The 20,729-nt window shown below is 36.9% G+C and overlaps 1 protein-coding gene across 2 annotated transcripts in view; it reads left to right on the forward strand.

The window, feature by feature from the left end:
* LOC139730509 (iron-sulfur cluster co-chaperone protein HscB-like) overlaps positions 1 to 18,887 on the forward strand; it is a 97,332-nt gene extending 78,445 nt beyond the window's left edge. For both annotated transcript variants that reach the window (XM_071641348.1, XM_071641349.1), the window contains exon 6: positions 17,200 to 18,887. In XM_071641348.1, the coding sequence (XP_071497449.1) occupies positions 17,200 to 17,232 (33 nt within the window). In that variant the 3' untranslated portion in view covers positions 17,233 to 18,887. The remainder of the gene's footprint in view (positions 1 to 17,199) is intronic.
* The last annotated feature ends 1,842 nt before the right edge of the window (positions 18,888 to 20,729 follow it).

Raw genomic sequence — 20,729 nt, forward strand, 5'->3', positions numbered from 1 at the left:
AGACACTTTTGCGTTAGTATCGCATAATGCGTTGCCATTGCAACGGCATATTTTTTAGAAATCTTACAAAATGTTGTGGATCAAACTACTCTCTTTGTTTGATAGGATATTTGAAATTTCTTTGGGACAAATAGTCAATGTAATGTGCAGTTGTGCAAGATGCCTGTATTGTGTTTGTGAATAAATCTGTTGCCATATAGCAGTTTTTTATACCAGTCATACAAAAATATGTGGATTGACCTAAGTCAGTTTTTTAGTATTTGACTTGAATTTGGCACATGTGACCACTACAGTATGTAGATGAGCAGAACACGTCTTCTGTCAATGAGGAACACTTTGTTGCCATGGTAACAGCATTTTTTTTTCACTAAAAAGCATACAAAATACTGTGGATTCAGCTAACTCCCTCAGTCTTTAAGCATGATATACAGCTGTAGCTTGAAATTTCACACAATGAGACCGCTATGGCATGTAGATGTGCAAACTTCATCTTTCGTCATTGTTGAACAATGCATTGCCATGGTAACAGCATATTTTGAATGAAAATCATACAAAAATACTGTGGATTCAGCTAACTCCCTCAGTCTTTGAGCATTTAGCTTAAAATTCGGCACATGTGACTACTATGGTATGTAGATGAGCAAACTTCATCTTTCGTCATTGTTGAACAATGCATTGCCATGGTAACAGCATATTTTGAATGAAAATCATACAAAAATACTGTGGATTCAGCTAACTCCCTCAGTTTTTGAGCATTTAGCTTGAAATTCGGCACATGTGACTACTTTGATACGTAGATGTGCAGACTTAGTCTTTCATCATTGTTGAATAGTGTGTTGCTATTGTAGCAGCAGATTTTGAATGAAAATCATACAAAAACACTGTGGATTCAGTTAACTCCCTCAATCTTTGAGCATTTAGCTAAATTTGGCACATGTGACGGCTATAGTACAAAGATGGGCAAACTTAATCTTTCGTCATTGTTGAAGATTGCGTTGCCATGGTAACAGTATATTTTGATTGAAAATCATAAAAGATTTTGGATTCAGTTAAAACTCATTTTTTGAGCATGTGGCTTCAAATTTGGCACATGTGACCACTACATTCCCTAGCTGTGCAAAATTTATCTTTCATTATAGTTGAAAAATGTGTTGCGATGGTATCTGCATATTTTCAATGAAAATCATACAATAATGTGAATTCACCTAACTCCGTCAGCTTTTGAACATTTGACTTTAAATTTGGCACATGTGACGGCTATGATATAGTAATGCAAACTTCATTTTTTTTGTTAAAGGGATGGTACAGTATTGGTGGAGATGATAATTGGACGTTAAACTTTTAGTGAGATACCAAGAAAACACTTATTATATAGTACAGAGCATACCATTTTAAGAGGAATTCAAAGTTTTTTTTTATGCAAATAGGGTTTGGAATGACTGAAACATCCAAAAACAAAGTAAACAAAGCAATCGTAATATAATGTGGGTCTCACACTTTATCAAAATCGCTCTTTTTGGATATCTCAGCCATTTCAAAAGCAATTTTCATCAAATAAACATTGAATTCCTCAAAGAATTACATGCTCTTCCATATTTCATAAGAGATTTCTCATTATCTCACCAAAAATGTTAGAAACCTGAAATTAGGTCTCAACCAGAACTATACAATCCCTTAAATGTCAAACATTGTGTTTACCATGGTAACAGCATTTTTAATGAAAATCATAGAAATTGCTGACTTACTCTTACTCAGGTTTTGAGCACTTGACTTGTATAGATACATGTATGGCACATGTGACTATTAGTGAGCAAAATATACATTTATTCAATGTTGAACAATACATTGCCATGGTAACAATGTTTTCTTTCATTCTTTTATTCATAGAAAACCATAGAAATTGTTGATTTATTTATCTTACTCAGGTTTTGAGTACTTGACTGTTATAGATACATGTATGGCATGTGTGACTATCAGTGAGCAAAAAATACATTCATTCAATGTTGAACAATACATTGCCATGGTAACAATTTTTTTTAATTCTTTCATTTAATTTTTTTTTTCCAGTGAAAAGCATACAAAGTAATTGCTGGTTGAGCTAACTCCCTCAGTGTTAAGTGGGGTTATTAATCACATTGAGTGATAGTTCTAGTTGTTTCTGTTTTATATATTTCTTTCTTTCAGTGCAATCTTGTGAAAACATTTTCATCAAAATTACAATTTTAAATTGCATGAAACTTATGTCATCTTTGTTCCATGTCTCGAGGATAAAAAACCCTGAATCTCAGTGTGATCAGTCAACTGTGACATCATTATGACATCATTTTCTAAAGTGAAATTATCTCTACCTCAATTTCTAAACCTCATTTCACAGTAAAACTTGACAGATACATATTACATGCAATTGTCTATGTTTTCTGTATTAAAAAAATGGCATGACATGCACATCAAAATTTGCATACGTTTCAGACCATTTTGAGCATTTTTAAATTGTGCACACTCGTCATTTGCACCCATATGGGCGTCCGTGAGGCAAAATGAAATGTTTGCATGGATTTGGTTTTTAATGTCGTTTGAGAATATTTTCACAAAATTTCAAGTCTATCCAAACATCAATGGGGGATATACAGTGAAAAAAAAAGGATACATATGTTTTTTTAATCCATTGTAGCTCATTAGGATGGATGATGACCCTCGTAATTTGTTACATTTTGTGTCTTAAAGGCTGGCAAAATTATTCAAAGTTATTGAATTCCTGCATGAAATCAAAAATTTGAAATTTCATAATGATGTCATCAGATTTCAAATTCATTTGAGTGAATTCCATTAATCCTTGATGGCTTGACCAAATTGTACCCAGATTTCTGTATTTTGTAGCTTATTAAATTTTTTATCAAATTTATTTTATCATGTCATCATTGTTTGTTTGTTTGTTTGGTTTATTTCTGCATTTTCTTTCTCCGAATACAATTGCAAATGAAAACAAAATGATACAGATACATACAAATCAATACAAAGAAAAATCATTTGCGTAACAACATTCAGTCTGAAGTGACATAATTATGAATCAAAATAACATATTAAGGCATACTGTATCTATTAACAAAGGAGAAATCAATACAGGGGACCGTCATCATAAGCAGAGCTTGACGTGGATGAGGCCCTATCTGAATATGTGATACCAATGTAATACAACACCAATTATATATGTACTCATAAAACTCTTAATCTTAATACACGAAACACATTTTGCTACAGAAAAAAAAAACAGAGAAGAAAAATAGTGACTTGGCGCTTTAAAACAAGAAAAAAAAACAGCAAGCAGCACCATTGACTACTGCATGGTATAGTAGACAATAAAAGTGTAGGTGTGTGCGAGTGACAGTGCGTCGTGTGTGCAGGTGACAGTGCAAGAGAGAATAAAGGCTGTAGCATGCCTATTTTGGGGGTAAGGTATACGCTTTACTGAATGTATGCAATATCATTATCAAAGAAAGGAACGGGAGGGAATGAAAAAAAAAAAACACTTTGCATGGATCAGGGCTTACTGAGACTTCAGGAAAAAAAGAAAAAAATACATTGATCAAAGACTACTAACTGGAAACATATTTCGATAATAAATACTTTTTTAAATGAGCTTTAAAGGAAAAAAGTGAAGTACACTGCTTTAATTGATCAGGTAGGTTATTCCAGACATCGGGACCATAATGTCTAATTGATTTCTGAGCTAAAACAGTTTTGGGGTTTACAAGGTGAAAATCTGTCGAACGGCGAGTTGGATATGTGTGTATATTCGAATTTAAGTGAAAAATATTATGAAATAAAGAGGGAAGTTGATTTGTTGCATTCTTGTACATAAATATACCTGTTTGTAAAATGTGGATGTCCTGAAGCTTCAAAGTATGCAAACGGTGAGAAAAATAATTGAAGTTACCCTTGTAAAATGTGACCATTTTTTGTGTCATCTCTGTGGCAGTTCCTTTCTTTCTAAGAATGCCAAATGGCATGAGTTAATTCATTGAGCAGTAGCTCACTTATCCTTGGCCAGATTTCCCATATATGTGTAATGTGCTTCTCCCTTCTCCCTGGGATTAGTATCCTTCCCCAGACTTTCTATGAGTTTCCGCACACTCGTAATATTGGTATGTATTTTATTACTACCCATTATAGTCTGTAGAAGGGAAATATCCAAATATGTCCACAAATTTCCACAGGCTCAATATCTTCTGTATATTTCTTCATAGTATGGTTTGCGAAGTTGAAGACAGGTTTTCCCCTGTTTTGCTCCACAGAGCCAATATGGCGGCTGCAGTATTAATGTACTAGCCACAAATGTATGCTGTACTCCAGCATACTATTAAATACTATCCTAAATGGCATGAATTCCATACCATAGATTTGTTATGAATGTGTGACACAGGATTAATCCAATTGCTCTGTCACACAGAACATAAAATGTGACCGTGCATTGCAAAACCAACAAAAAAGTCACATTCACTGATTTTGTGTCTGGACTCAATATTGGTGAAATGGGTCAAACTAGCCAATCTTGAGCTTTTCATATTTTCTGAAAGAGCATGTCTTCTTCTACATGTTGCTAAAGTTTGGAATCATGAAACGAACAATGAGTTGTGTTTTTAGCAGGTTTTCTCAAACACTTTTTTAAGAGTAATGTGATTAGGTACCGGGTATGTCTTAAAGAGTCCCCTTTTCATTTCTTACAGACTGTGTACACACTTTGCACTTTCAATTCTAACAACTTGAGAAAGGATGATGCTACTGCTTTGCAAGTTGGCATCAATCATGGACAGAATGTGTTAATAAATCATGCTCACTTTTAGCTTAATCAGATATCCCTTTATTAATGTTGCTCTGGTGGTTTACATCCTGGTTTTTGTCGCATTCATCGCACTGCTAGCACGGTTTGGTGAAGAGTAAACGCTTGAATAGACCCTGTACTTCTCTTTTCTCAGTTCACACTTTTCCAGAGTGTGTACACTCTTTTCAATATATAGATAGGTTAAGGCCGTGTCACACCTTTCCGGGCAAGCTACGCGGGCTTGTTTCGAGGAGGGATTTTCCAGCACACAGAATTTTCTGCGGTCCAGCAAGAATGTTTGCGAGTTTTGCACTTGTTTCTTACCTACTAGACACATGCTACTTAACTTCTACGTGCCTGTATTCAGTGTGACCTGCATGAGAGCTTTGAAACCGATCCGTTTTCTGTTACGAGCGACTTGCAGGTACAAAAAAGTACCTGCGTTGGAGTTGCCTGCAAGGTGCTACCGGTAAGAGTCTCCTACTGGTGTTCTGCGTGTACCTGTGAGAGCGAACCCCCACAACTCACTCAGAACAAGTTTTGAGCATGCTCAAGGCCTTGTCATACCGTATCTAGGGAAGTTTTGAGGCTTGACTTGCGGGGAAACAAATTTGCTACCCGGAGCTCTCCGCAGTTGGTCCGTAACTGACAGTACCGGTACCTAGCAAGTATCTCGCCTGTAGTTGCCCAGCGGTTGCGCACACAATTCCAATTTAACCACAGCCAAGTTTTGAGCATGACCAAAACTTTTTCTGGGTGAGTGGCAGGGCTGCCCGGAGAGGTCCATGCAGAACGCCAGTAGGAGGCCCTTAGCGGCAGCACCTCGAAGACAACTCCCACGCAGGTACTTTGCAGTCCCCGTATGCAACCAAGATAATGACATTCTGTGGGACTTCTGCCATTCCTTCAGAGGAATTCCTTTACTGAGTTGTCAGCCCCCATGCGACTGGTACACAGGTCACACAGTTTACCCTCAAGTAGAATTTAAGTAGAACGCGTCCAGCAAGGAAGACACATGCACTGACTCGCCCAAATCCTTGTCCGCCCTCAGAAAGTGTCCAGTATGCTGGAAAATCCCAACGTGCAACAGGCCCGCGTAGCTTGCCCAGATCTAGAAAGGTGTGACAGGGCCTAAACATGATTGCGCGTAAAAAGATTTGCGTGTGCACCTCCAGGCAACTACAGGTGAGATACATGCTAGGTACTGTCATGTGCGGGTCATCTGCGGGAACCTCCGGGTGGTAAAAATTGTTCTTCGCAAGTCGCATGCAAGGCTTGCCTGGAAAGGTGTGACACGGCCTTTAGGAAAGTCCATTTGAATCGAGTTGTACATCATTTTAAAGCTTAAAGTCTGCTCTTTCAGAATCTGCTCTTAACTAAGAATGCATATCTGGTGACTTTTTGGTGGTTTTGTCACATATGAACTTTATTGGTTAGACAGTGTTAGGCACTTTGGTAAGTCCTTTATAGATCTTAATTTTGCATGGAAATCTATATCCATGCATTGAACCTAAAGCCAGTAGGAAGTGACATTGTTATTATATCCCTACCTACACGAAGTGTATAAGGGGGTTGCAAACCTTGCGTCGCCAACTCTTTCTACAGTTTTGATGCAATTTAGTTGAGACTAAACATGATGACAATCTGATGCAGATGTGCAAGACATGTTTTTTTTTTGTGTTTGTTGGAGAAAGCATTGCCCATGGTAACCACAATTTTCCCAAAACCTTGTGGAAGGTTTTGGTTCCACAGTATTTAAGGACGTTCCTCAGTTGAGTTTGTGCGCATCCTAGCTGCGCAGGTTTCAGTGACGTAACAAAGAACATAGATGAGCTGAGCCAGCTGAGCTGAGCACCTGCTACTGTAGTAGATGGAGCTAGAGTGTGGTACGTACGGATACCCGACAGCTCCCCACCGCGGCCGCGCTGGGGGGCCTCGCTCGGCTCGCGTGCCGACTGTACGCGTTGCAATCTGTACGTACTGCGTAAAGTTCAGCGGTCCGAGCCGCATGTACATGGTCATGGTAGCACAATACTGATCAACGGAATTGGGAAGCTTGGAAGTGGAACTGAGCTGTTTCCATTTTCAATCCATAGATCTGTTTTGTGACATGCAGTTCATTATCTGTTCATTAACATGGTCAAATCGAGTGCTAAGGTACCTGTAGGGCCTATAGGCCCTAGTCGGGGACAACTAGTCTACCAGACTAGGTGTTAAAAAACAACAACAGCAACAACCAAACAAACATATGACACAAATTTCATCTTCAGGTCTAACAACTAAAATAATCTGAATATCTCTGTTAAAATCTAAATTAGATCTAAACTTGTCATTGCTAATACAAAATATTGTTTGTTTGTTTTTTATTTTTGGTTACAAAATACAAGGTCACGAAAGTATTACCAAATATGTATTTATCACTTTCACCATTCAGATATTAATGTTTGATTACCAAATCTGGTGTAACAAAAGGAGAATCAAAGAATCATTTTTTTTTTCGGAGGGGGGGTACTCAAGGCACATATCCATATTTCACAACACGACCTTTACCAACCACTGCAACAACCAACACATGCAATAGTGCTGCAACCAATGTCATTATATTTTTAAGATTTGTTTTTCCTTTGGAGGACCGTCAGACTAATGCCAAAACTCCCATTTCCTCATATTTATTCTTCTTCCTCCATTATAATTTTCTGCACATGGTTACAGCAAGTGGGTAAAACAAACAAGCATGTTAATGTGGAGTTTTCCACGCTTGCGTCCACCTGATATCATTATGGCTGTGTAGGGGAAATAACAAAAAACGCACATGTTGGACCTGAATTTCTGAATATTTTTCCACCATATCACTGCAATTGTGACACCTTTTTTTTTTGAAAAAAAGAAAGAAAAGAAAATGGGGTTTTGAGTGAACCGCATGAGATTCATGCATCCTAGCAGCATATATCCCTGCATTGGTTCCTGATCAGATTTGGGGGTTTTACGATGATTTCTGTTGCAAGGAGGCTCTGCTAGCACAAAAGCGAGCACATGAACTCCCACTTTTGATTGTTTTTCTGGAATCAGTGTGCCTCTTTCTTCAATTTAGTTAATTTTCGTGAAATTGACATGGGTTTTGAATGTACAGCATAAGTTTTATGAACGCATCATGCCAGGGCATCCTTGCATAGGTTCCTGACCAGATTTTGGGGACTTACGATGATATATGTCGCATGGGGGCGCTGCTAGCACAAAAACGAGTACATGAACCCCTACTTTTGATTGTTTTTCTGGAATCAGTGTGCCTCTTTCTACAATTTGGTTAATTTTCGTGAAATTGACATGGGTTTTGAACGTACAGCATAAGTTTTATGAACCCACCCTGTCAGGGCATCCCTGCATAGGTTTCTGACCAGATTTTGGGGACTTACGATGATATATGTTGCATAGGAGCGCTGCTAGTACAAAAACGAGTACATGAACCCCCACTTTTGATTGTTTTTCTGGTATTAATAAGCTTCTTTCTACAATTTGGTCAATTTTCATGAAATTGACATGGGTTTTGAATGTACAGTGCGAGATTTATTAACCCACCCTGTCAGAGCATCCCTGCATAGGTTCCTGACCAGATTTTGGGGACTTACGATTATATATGTCGCATGGGGGCGCTGCTAGCACACAAACGAGCACATGAACCCTCACTTTTGATTGTTTTTCTGGAATTAGTAAGCCTTCTTCTACAATTTGGTCAAGTTTCGTGAAAATGACATGGGTTTTGAATGTACTGCATAACTTTTATGAACCATGTCCTTTTGCTCACCCCTAACAGAAAACGTCGATGAGAAGGATTTAAGAGATTTCGGTGTTTTCTGCCTCGTGAGGGCGCTGCTTGCTCAAGAATGAGAGTGTAAACCCTAACTTTAAAACCTTTTCCTCGTTTTGGGTACCCTTTTCTGCAATTCTTGCAAATTTGGAGAGAATAACGTGGATTTTGAAAGAATTATGGGAATTTAAGTTTGTCATTGCTAGACTTTGTTGCCAATCATGGTCTTGATCCTGTAACGCTATCATTTTGGTACAGGACGGCAGATTAGTCATATTCTTCAAAGTCCCGTAGAAGAAAAACAAGCACATGAACCTATGGTTTTATTACATGTTTGGGCTTCGGATGGGTCAAAGTTACGGTATGGAAAGTTTGAAGAAAATGACATGGACTTCACTTTAACTGAGGAACGTCCTTAAGCAATTTATTTCAAATATGTTATGCAAGACACTCTTTGTGTTCGTACCTGCCAAGGCATTGCCTTTGTAACAGCTTATTTTCTGGAAAATCTTCAGGAGTGAACTACTTCCACAATTTTGAAGCAATTAAGACATGATGACAATCTGGTGTAGATGTACAAGACATGTTATTTATGTTTGTCGGAGAAAGTATCGCCATGGTAACCACAATTTTCCCAAAACCTTGCAAAGCGAACTACTTCCATAGTATTTCAAGTTTGGCAACACAGTGCAATTGACTCACCAAAAACTTTTTCCCTCATCGCCTAATTTGCATAAAGTAAACATGTTTATGCAAAACTGCTGGAGAAGTGTTGCAGAACAATTGCAATATCTCACCGCAGAAGCCATCAAATGACAAAATTTATACAGCAAATTGAAGGAGAAACTATTCTCTAACTCGCAATTTTAGTTATTTTGAGTTTTATTGAGGATTAACCTGTCAAAATAATGTTGAAACATATCTTCCAAAAAAGAAACCTTGGTCTGTAAAAAAGTTTTATTTTCTGACATTTTTCTTTATTGCCAAAAAATGAAACTACAGTATATGACTTGTTGTAGCGTGTCCATACTGTGTTCCAAATATCTTTTCTGTCTTATTTGTCACACGGTCATGTCGGGAAAATCGAGATCTCTGTCTTTTGTGACCTATCAGATCTTCGCAATATGCACACGTAAAATCCATAGCATAAGCATTACACAGACCCATGTATCAGTTTCCGTGCTGCATGCAACAGTTGAAGCACACTGCAAGGTTTTCCTCACCGCCCTGTGGACCAAACTGTAGGAACAAACCCTGGCGCTGAACCTGACATCGCTAATTGGCTAAGCGTGCGCTGACCAGTAAAGTATGCATGTGCAGAAGGATGATCTAGTTGTGCATGTCCAGTATTTTCTCTTAAACTTGGTTGTCTATTTGCTCTGATTTTGACCTAACTACTTTACACAAACAAAACATCGCAAGTAGTGAGTCTGGAGTATACAGACTAGCAATATGTTACTACAGTTGAACCTCTCGTATCCGGACAAGTCGGGACCGGGGCTCATCCGGATAAGGGATTTGGCCGGATATGGGAGACTCAATGCTTTATACATGTACATGTATAAAGCATTGTATAAGCATTAACCTGCTTAAGTATGTATACATATACATACACATGTACTGATGTAGCCCATTGTAGTACCACAGATGTACAAATAGTAATGTGTATACTGCAACCTTTTCATTTTTACACTCAGTAACAGACCCCAAAATAGAGGTTCGTGTTTGCAAGAATGAAATCATTTTCTTTTATAAATTCTTGGGATGATTTACCTAGATAATTATTAAGAAATGTATCAAGTATATGTAATTCATGTGTGTTTGTCTAGGAGTTCTCAAGGAGTTGGGAATCCCCCTTTCCTCCTGTAATTATTAAAAAAAAAAAAAAAAATCACGGCGAGATTGCGTCCGTATAATAGAGAGATCCGGATAAAGGGAGGCCGGATAAGAGAGGTTCAACTGTATATACGCCAAATATTTTGCGAGGTTTTTATTTTCACGAATTTTGCGAGTCAGGTGCTATTCGCGAAATCACACAAAAATATTTACTCTGATCCCGATGTGGATGTGACGTACACATGTACATTTCTCCGCTCAAAGGTACAGAACTCCATGATTGCGAATTTAACCACTCGCGAAATCATCTGGGCTTCCCTATTCTCAGAAATTTAGACTCGCAAAATATATGGCATACCAGTATACAGTAATCAAATGCACATTCATGCTGTAGCAGACATGTGTTGGGGAAATAATCGTAACCCTCTCCCGCGATCAACTCAAACAGAAAAGTACAGATATCTCCAAAGATACATCAGCATTTTTGCCCAAATTTCGTATGGAGGATTACATACACGTGTACAGGTGAAGTTTCAAGAGATTTGGTAGCAAATAAGGGAGATATGAGGAGGTGAACTTTCAAGATTTATTGTCCTTTGCTTCGCACAGTGCTTCGATGACCATTACGAATTCAAAAGCTTTTGCCTCTTATCGTGGAGTTAAATGCACTGTATTGCTGAGCCTGATTTAAGCAATTTATTTCAAATTTGGTATGTATAATGATCTGAGGTTGTTATGCCAGACACTCTTTGTGTTTGCACCCGACAAGGCATTGCCATGGTAACTGCATATTTTCTTGAAATTCTTGTGGAGTGAACTACTTCCACAATTGTGAAGCAATCAAGGTCACAAGGTACTCATATAGGCCTACACACACACAAATAAACAGAACCTTTTATCAAACCCTGGTTAAATTTTTTTTTTCATAGGAGTCTAAGCTGCTTAGTGTGGGTCTGCACTCTCAGAGTGCTTACTCTAGTTTAGACCTTTGTTCGTAACCAATCAGAAAGTGACTTCCTTCACCTGTTAAACGGCAATGTTCTGATTGGGTAGAGCGCATTTTATGCTGTAGCGTAAGCCATGGGTTCTTGATTTCAGAAATCTATCCATCATGGGGATGCGCACTCAATGGGTAAAAAGTACACTGTATTCAATTTTTTAATCTTGTCAAAGTATCAATAAACCCTATTTGAGGAGCATACTGTCAGAATTTTTTGTAAGTCCTATAATGTTCATTTCTTTAAGTGATTTTTTAATTGATTTCTTAATCTCTTAAATCGCTACAGTGTAATCAAGCTTCTTAGATTTATTTTATATCTTGTGCATACTGAACACTTTATTTTTTGAGTAGTAACCTTGTTCTTTCTTTTTAACTGGCATTTCCACATATTTGCTTTCCTCATTATTTGCTAAATATTATGTGCCATAACCTGTATATACAACCATGGTTATATTGTCCATTATTCAAAAATGTATTGAACAGTACAAATTGGCCCCTGTTCACATCTTCTCTGAAGCATCATACAATCTCACCAGCCATCGCATAATCTCACATCCACTCTAACAGCCATGCGATCGGTTGTGTGACTATTGATTAGTGTCAGGCCACTCGCAATCATGCAAAATTCGCATGTGAAAGCACAACTCGGAAGAGCACAAATACAATCAAATGTGACTTTGTGCAATAGGCCCAAAACCACTATTTCGGCGCAATTGGTCAAAAATCGTGTCGCTTATGTTCCTTCTCACCTAGGAGAGATAAAAAGCTCTTTCAAAATGCTCCTGTGGTTTTATGTGATGCCAAGGGACATATAGACAAAAACTGAAGTCATTACGAAGGCGAGATTATACCACTAAGCCATTGGTGGAGGGTTAAGTTCGGCCAACAGGCGTAAAAGTGCATGTCGCCAACGATGATTTTTTATGTTTTCTCAACTTTGTGGGAAAATATGAGCATAAAGAAGAACCTTACTCACAGTTTCAGAAAAGTAGCTTAATGTTCTATGAAAACCTAACACAACTTTTTAAGCTTATCATTCTTTAACAACAAAATACCTGATGGAAATGTGTCGCCAGATCTGCTGAAACATACGTTAACATTTTTTTACTGCAAACTTGGTAATGCTATTACAGTGAGTACTACACAATTGTATTGTTTTTCTGACCAAAAGGGGTCTAAGTTTATGTTAAAAAATATTTCATCACTCGGCTTCAAAAGACATGCGACTGCTAATCTCGCAAATATAGATTTTAAAAAGGTAGATTTAAGAGAAGTAACATACGTTACCATCTTTGTAAAAAGTATGAAGGTGCATGGCTCTGAATGATTGTTCTAGAGTTGAGACTAATGGATTAGATAGTCCTCATACCCATGGGTGGCAAAAGATTCATTATTATGTTGCTAACTACTATACGATTTAATCCACAAGTGTAACATACGTGATGTAACTTACATTACCACCAAATGACAGAAAGCTTAATTACCATCTAAATGTACATTTCTCGAATCTGTGCCGTAAATTTGAGGTCATGGGATAGCTCAGCAACCTCTTTTACTGGCATATTGAGCATTGTCAGCGTGCAAAATACCTTTACATGATGTGTTGAAAAACTGAGTAAGTATTTGATTGTTGGAAATGTGTTGTTGTTTTTCATAGAATCATGCTTTACTTCTGTTTATTGTGTGTTTATTAAGTCAGTAGATTCCACCGTAAAAATCCAGTTATTACTTTGCTGTACAAGTTTATTCTTTTGAAATAAATCACTCAATTTATTAAGTAACGTATGTTTCAAATTTTGGTAACGTAGGTTTCAAGATGCTGTCATGTTAATAACAGACAATCCACGGAAAAGCCCATTCAATTTGAGACAACTTAATTGTTGCAGTTATGATGCTGATGAGTTTCTCCGTCAAAACATATCAAATTCATTTACAGTTATATGTTTTTGTTTGTTTGGAGGATGCAGTAAAAGGGGACATAATCAAAATCGTTTGGTGGGCGTTGATGTTCAACTTGGCATAATTCAGGTATAAACAATGAATTTAACATTGTTTAAGAAAATTCAATGAATAGCTAATGAAATTAGAGATTATGCAGATCTCTACTTCAAAACTAGTGGACCAGATCCCTGCATTAATGTAGTAACGTAAGTTTCTAATTTTGGTAACGTAAGTTTCATCAATTCATGTCATTGAAAAAGGATATTTTAGAGAATGTGCGTGGATAAAAATAACATTTACTTGTTCTAGAACTATTGTTGAAGGAATTCTGTAGGGAAATACGTCTTTTCAATTGTATTTATCTTCGGTTATCATAAACCAATATGGTGACTTTAACTACCTGACTATTTTTAACGGAAAAAAATAAACTCAAATTTGTGTCGTAATGTCGTTGATGATCTCAAAGTGAAGAAAAACACATTTTGAATGAAGAAAAGGCAACAAAAATACAGTGCATTAAAGAAATGTAATTTCAACTATTACTGTGCATATCGATCAGGCCTACATGATAATAATAACGATAATGATAATTATAGTAATACATGTTTCAGTAAGTTATTTGTTTAAGACATTAACATTTTGTGTTCTTTCTTCTCGTTGAAGTTAATACAGTTGCAATGGGGAAGAGCAGTGCTAGGATTAAAACCCCATATATAGGGAACGTGTAAGCTGTAATCAGATTGGCGAAAAAGCATATCTCTAAGCAAAGATTCAAGAAAAAAAAACATTTTCCCGTCTCATAGTTAACAAAGAAAAGTAGCAAAGTCACACATCTTTTTTTTTACCCTACCACATCAGGGTAACTATAGGGGAGGGGGTTCAGGGTCCCCCGCCCCTTTGCCAGCAGTCAAAATATAAACAAAAGGAAATAAAAAGAAAAAAATGAATCGCGGAATCCCCCTCCCCATGTGAAATTTTTTTTAAAAAACATGAAATTGGGCTTGTACTGGCAGCATAGAATTGAGCTGAAGCCTTTTTTTATATTTCTTCAATTTTCTTTTCTTTCTTTTTTTTCTTGCTTGTCAGTCGATGAAACCCGGCAAAAGAAATGACCCCCCCCAAAAAAAAAAAAAAAAAAAAAAAAAAAAATGAAACGGGAGCTTTTATTTTTCTGCCTGTCAGGAGATCAAAACTGGAAGTGGTCGACTTTTTCTAACTCTGACCCCATCCCCCACCCCATAAAAAATCCTACTTATACGGGCCTGCATGCCTATAATCATTATCAGTACCTTTGTTGTGCATGTATAGCAACTTGTTCTTTCACTTTTCTTTTTAAAGATTCAAAACATTTTTCCAGGAGACAATTTCAAGATATGGCAAGAATTATTAATGCAAGACCTGTTATTCTCGTTATCCTTGTGGATTATACTGTTTTATGCATACATAACAAGGAAAATCGAGTACATCATTCTACTAATGACAATTTCATTCATCCTACCCAGCATTGTGCTAATGAAACTGTGTAATTTGACGTTATTTCATGGACCTCATTTGCCATAGTAAACTTAGTAAAGTGCTCATTTATTTAATTAACAAAGAACATTTCTTGGTTCCTTCTTTCCCTATCTCTTGTTTACCGAGTTCAGACATTTTAAATACAAGCAATACGGCGTTATTGTTCATTATGAAGCACTTTAATAGAGTAATCATCTCGTTTCTGCCGTTTCTTGTTTCATACAAGTGTTAAAAATTTTGTGAATACTATTTTATTGCAACTGCTATTTTCAAACTGTTCCTGCATAGAGTAACACGACAGCTGATGAGTCTGCAAAGTTATGGATTCGAAACATATCTTTCAACAGCATGAAGATAACAAGTTACAAGACATCAATATGAAGATAACAAGTTACAAGACGTCAAGCATACGAAAACTTTCATTATGATAAAATTAAAGTGAAACCTACGTTACCCACCACTCGTTTTATATTACACGTACATCATGACAATATTTTCATCCGTGAAGGCACGAAACAGCATGTTCCCAACTCTTATCATTTCAATGCCATAAATTCATAGGTATGAAGCCAATTGTCTTCAAAATATCAACAGTTACGGATTACTGTTCTACTGAAGAGATTATATGCAGACATGTTATAAAGTCTTGCAGTTTTACAACTATTTTAATTGTTATTTTTTAGAATTGTATCGCCATAATATTGCGACATCGTGTTATAATATACGTTCACTTAGAGTTGACGAGAAATTAATGTAAGAGTATATACAAAAACCAAAAAGAAAATGTGCCAAAATTTGTTGCACATGTAGTAGTATTGTCTTTGGTTACGTTACATTATTGTGAAACATACGTTACGTGGAATCTAACGACTATATTTTTGCGCACATAGTTTCACATGTTTCATCGATGATACTCAAGAATTGGCTGGCAATTTGGGACTGATAAATGTTGAAAATATTTTCGGAAGAAAATCTGACGTCAAATTATCGAGAAAACAAATTAACATTTCCTGTCTAAGGTTTAACACAATAAGACATGCTGTGTTCAGTATAGCATACAGGTCATTTGCCATCCTTCCCATCTGCAGGCAGCATTTACAAACATGGCAACCGATGGTATACTTCACATCTGACGCATAATTATCTCAATCATAGACTGTAGTCACCAATCTTAATGCATTTGAAATAGAATGACATGGTAACGTATGTTACATGATGAAATTTACGCCCCATGAAAGAAATTATCACACCACAAAAATAAAGCAAAATTATGTTTTCATATTTTTCAACTACAAACTTGAATATTTGTCTCGTGGATTGGTATAAAAATGAAACCGATTCTAACAACTTTAATTTTCCCGTTTTGTGATTGTTCAATTGTGCCGAAATAGTGGTTTTTGACCAATAGTCTCTTCTAGTGGCTCTTGTTGTATGACAGCTGTTGCATTTGTGAAAGTCTTTATGCGACTTGATGAGATCGAGGGGCCATTGGAGCCTGTTGCTCCCTGTCATTCGTCCCAAATGGTCTGAAACTGTCACAGACCAGTTGTGAAAGCGGCTTTATGAATACTGTCACAACACCTGCATATAAGTGTATGATACAAGACAAATCCACAAACCAGCACTTTCTGCTACAGCATAATTCATGGGCTGATCCCTTTGCTTGGGCAGAATCAGCAAAGTCCACTGAAAGGAGGATAGAATTCCAAATTCCCTTTTCTTAAACAATACCACAGCTTTTGTAACAACATACTAGTAAATGAGTTCATGCCTTCCAGTGAAATAAAACAATGCTTTATTTCTTAAGTTAACATGTTAAAGCACAACCATACTACAGTTTGTGTGATTCTGTTAGGCACACCTTCACTTTGTCCTTAATAATAAAGCGTTATTTTACAAGCAGTACTCTGTACCCCTGACAACTTTTTCAAGTTTCGTATCTGTACAATTGATTGGCCTTAGTATAAGAATTAGTTATGATACAGAAAATTTTCATCGGTTTGAGAAAGATATGCTGTACTAGAATTATTGTACCTAATTTGCTCTGGTACAAAATTTCACAGTGAGTTGCCTCTGTGCTTGTTTTGGCAGTGTGAATTAAAAATGCTGAAAAGTTTCAATGAAGAAACTTCCCCCGCAGAAGAGGTGCATTGCCATTGCCAAGTTAAATGCACTGCACCTACTGCATTGAAATGGACATCGATGTGTGATTTTACAATCTGACCATTATCAGTGATCCTAGTTAATGTTACTTTTCATTCTATCTTTGTTCTTTGACATCAGGAAATTTTCCGTCAGCACGTGAGACTCTCATGAGACTGAAGTATTATGCCAACATTGATGACAAGGTGAAGGAGAAGCTTGGAACTTAGTGACTGTGATAGATGAGCAATGCAGAGGAAGAGGAAAAACACTGTGTCTGTCATCTGTCAAAGAGTGCACAGATAGACAGAATTCATCTGACCATTGAGAAGTTAATCATTTTGTGCAATTTTAATGTGTCATTTTCATATTAGCATTCAGCATGCAGAGTTTGTGGTTTAGTGCAGTTTATTTGGGGAAAAAAACACTAAATGTTTAACCATTGGACTGGGGAATCCTGTTCTAGTGTTTACATGATTATCGAAGTTTCTTTTCTTTCGAGATAAATTTATGGCCTAAAAACAGAAAAACAAAGAAGTTTGAGTGGTTATAACATTTGTTTTCAACCAGTACCAAACAGAATGCGAAGAAGAGTGCCACAAGTTCCTGAACTCTTTTTCTGAGGGCCCTGATGGGAATAGCAGTGGAATATGTAAAGGCTGTAGCCTTCAGTAAGGAATACATGGCACTATATAAATGACGAACGCATCAATTAAGATTATTCTTTGTGGCTTAAAAAGAGAATAGTCTAGTTACATGGATGTATCCAAAATGTTATGTTAATCTTCCAAAAGCTACATATCAAATGAGAGACACTGAATTACATATCAGCAGTAAAATACGATGAGATCATATGCTATAATTTGAAGCATGTCCTCAACATGATGCATTGCAACAAGCTTGCAGCACATAAGTATCTGTAAAGCAGATGTTCAGATTTTGGTATTAGGTATGGGAGTAATGTGATGTTTGGCATGGTTTTAAAGGAAATGAACACTTAAAGGATAAATTGTGATGTAGAATTACACATTTATTTTATTAGTATCAATTTGTCATAAAATGAAAAGTAGTCATAAGTAGCGTTTCTCAGCCATGTTAGGTATGCTAATCATATCGTATAACATATTCTTCTTCCAGTATGAAGGTCATTACCCATATCGGGCCACCTACGCGATATTCCGTAGTTCATCCGAACACCGCAGAGGCCACATACGGAATATCCCGTAGTGAATGAAATGACTTATGAACGACGTCATCCTTATTTGACAACATATCCTAGAATGCTTTGCAACACTGTGTGCAATAATTCAAGAAGGTTTTGTCAGTCGAATGCCAACAATATCGTAAAAATCGTTGAAAAAATGTGTGTTTACATGGAATAACGTGATATAACCACAAAGCGTCAGTGGGTGCTATCTACAGCTGTACGGAGTGCTCGATTTTGGATTTTCTGCCGCAGTTTTTGAGGAGGTTTGGACACTATCTGGGCGATGATATAACTATGATAATAGTCCCACATGTACATCCACAGGTATTTATCGTGAGGAGTTTCGCTTCAACAAACTAATTATTCACACATTATAATATCAATTTCCCACGCACTCGCAATGGATCATCGGCATAAACATAAACATAAACCTGCAATTATTGTATCAATGGTCATGATTTTTATATGTCCAGAAAGCTGACACTCTGATCATTTCATTTCCGGTACTGGATTTGTAAAATTACAACTTTTGTATTTTTAATCCATGAATGAAACAAACAAACAAAATAATTTCGTAACTTTTGGATTACTGTACTTCACTTCTGCTGAGTACTATGACTGCAATGTGTATTGAATGGCAGAGGCCACATACCATTCTAAAGGGAATTTTATCCCCTTTCAAATGACATATAACTTCTCTATGTTTTGTTCATTGCTTGCTAATTAAGAGCAATTGTTTGCAGAGTTGTCTGCCTGTCGGCGTGTGTGTCAAATCTAAAACAGGCGTCAATGAGCATTCAGAATAACAATTCTTTATATTATCGTCGCAAGAATACCTATGCACTTTCCCGTCATATTTCCTGTTTTTCTGTTCATCAATAAAGCGTCATCGTACAGTGCATGTAGCCCAGTTATACAGTGGACTCCCGTTATAATGAAGTCCTCGGGACCAGCGGTTTTCTTTCGTTTTTTCAAAATTTTGTTATAACCCAACAAATAAACAGTGGAAAAACATACAGTGGATAATGCTGCAGCCTGAATTTTCAATTCGTTGTAACCAGAATTTCGTTATAACTATGTTCGTTATAACGGGAGTGCACTGTATCAGAGCTCGTGTATACAGTGTACATTTATTGGGTGTTTTTTCCAAGTATTCGGATATGAGAATCCACAACAAAATAAATCATTCGGAACTGACAATCTCGCTTAATGGGGTTCCCTTGTATTGTAACATATTGCAGGCTTTGAAAAGATTTTATACAATACATGTACTGTGTTGAGTGAAGTGCCCAAGCTCTAGTGTTGGAGACATGTGAGAAAAGAAGAGTGAAATGTGTCTCATACTAATCTTTCAGATTTTTGTTGACTCAGTGTTTAAGATTATTTCTCTTTCATCAATTTAGAACCTGAAAGTTGTTGGTGCTCTCTGATATCCTCTGCTGAAGCATAATTCTGTCTTACAATTTATTTGCATGTGCAGGCTACCTGTCATCATTGAAACTTTAAAAGATATGACAATGAAAAACCCAGCATGGTATGGTAATTATTGAACAATTCCACGTAAATGTCAGTGAAACCTAGAGAAGCATTTGTTGATGGTTAATAGAATCAATGTGTCTAATCTGTATGCAGGGCTCAACATTAGCTGTGGCATGCGGCAACTAGACATTGATGTTGGGCCACCGAATTTCTGGGAAAGTTCATGTTAGGCCTGATTTGGCAACTGAGATTCCAATGAACAAACCCATGAAATTGATAAAGATCATTTAAGCGCCATTAAATTTCCTTAAGTATCAGAAATTTATATAGAATATATGCATTTATCAAATATCAAGATTGTTGAAAATTTAAAAGTCGGGAGCGCAATATTGCTATTCTCCATGAACTGCACAAGGAAAGGTAAACTTGTAGGCTCTTGCAGTCTTTCATCAGACATTGCAAGTAAAATTTGCAAGATATTCAATGCTATTGTACAAATTTGAATAAAGAGATGTACAGTTCACTCCCGTTGCAATGAACAAGGTTATAATAAAATGTCATTACAATGAAGTAGAAATACAGGGACCATATTATCATTAAAGTCTAAGTGCACAGTTCACTTACAACAAACATGGTTACCAGTGTGTGTTTAGAGAGAAATTGCTTAATTTGCTCTCTGTGCCACACAAATGACACAACATTTGCTCCTGCGACAATTGCTGCAATCTTATTTTTTCCAAGGACTTAGGGTAAGGGCTGTGATATGGTTTCAGGTTTTGTTTGATATGAGGATTAGAATTAGGGTTAGGATTGTGTTTGTGGGTAGAATATGTTTGGCTTAGCATGCAGATATTTCATGGAAGCATTGTCGTAGGAGCAAATGTCGTGGAAGCGTGCCACACGTTATGAGACAAATTGTCGCCCCGGCACAAATTGTCGCCCCCTGAAACAGGTAATAAATTGTGCATGGAGCTGACGGCACAAA

This window comes from Diadema antillarum, unplaced genomic scaffold (assembly GCF_040938485.1).
Source record: "Diadema antillarum isolate AM-2024a unplaced genomic scaffold, OU_Dant_1.0 seq00000320_RagTag, whole genome shotgun sequence".
NCBI lineage: Eukaryota > Metazoa > Echinodermata > Echinoidea > Diadematoida > Diadematidae > Diadema > Diadema antillarum.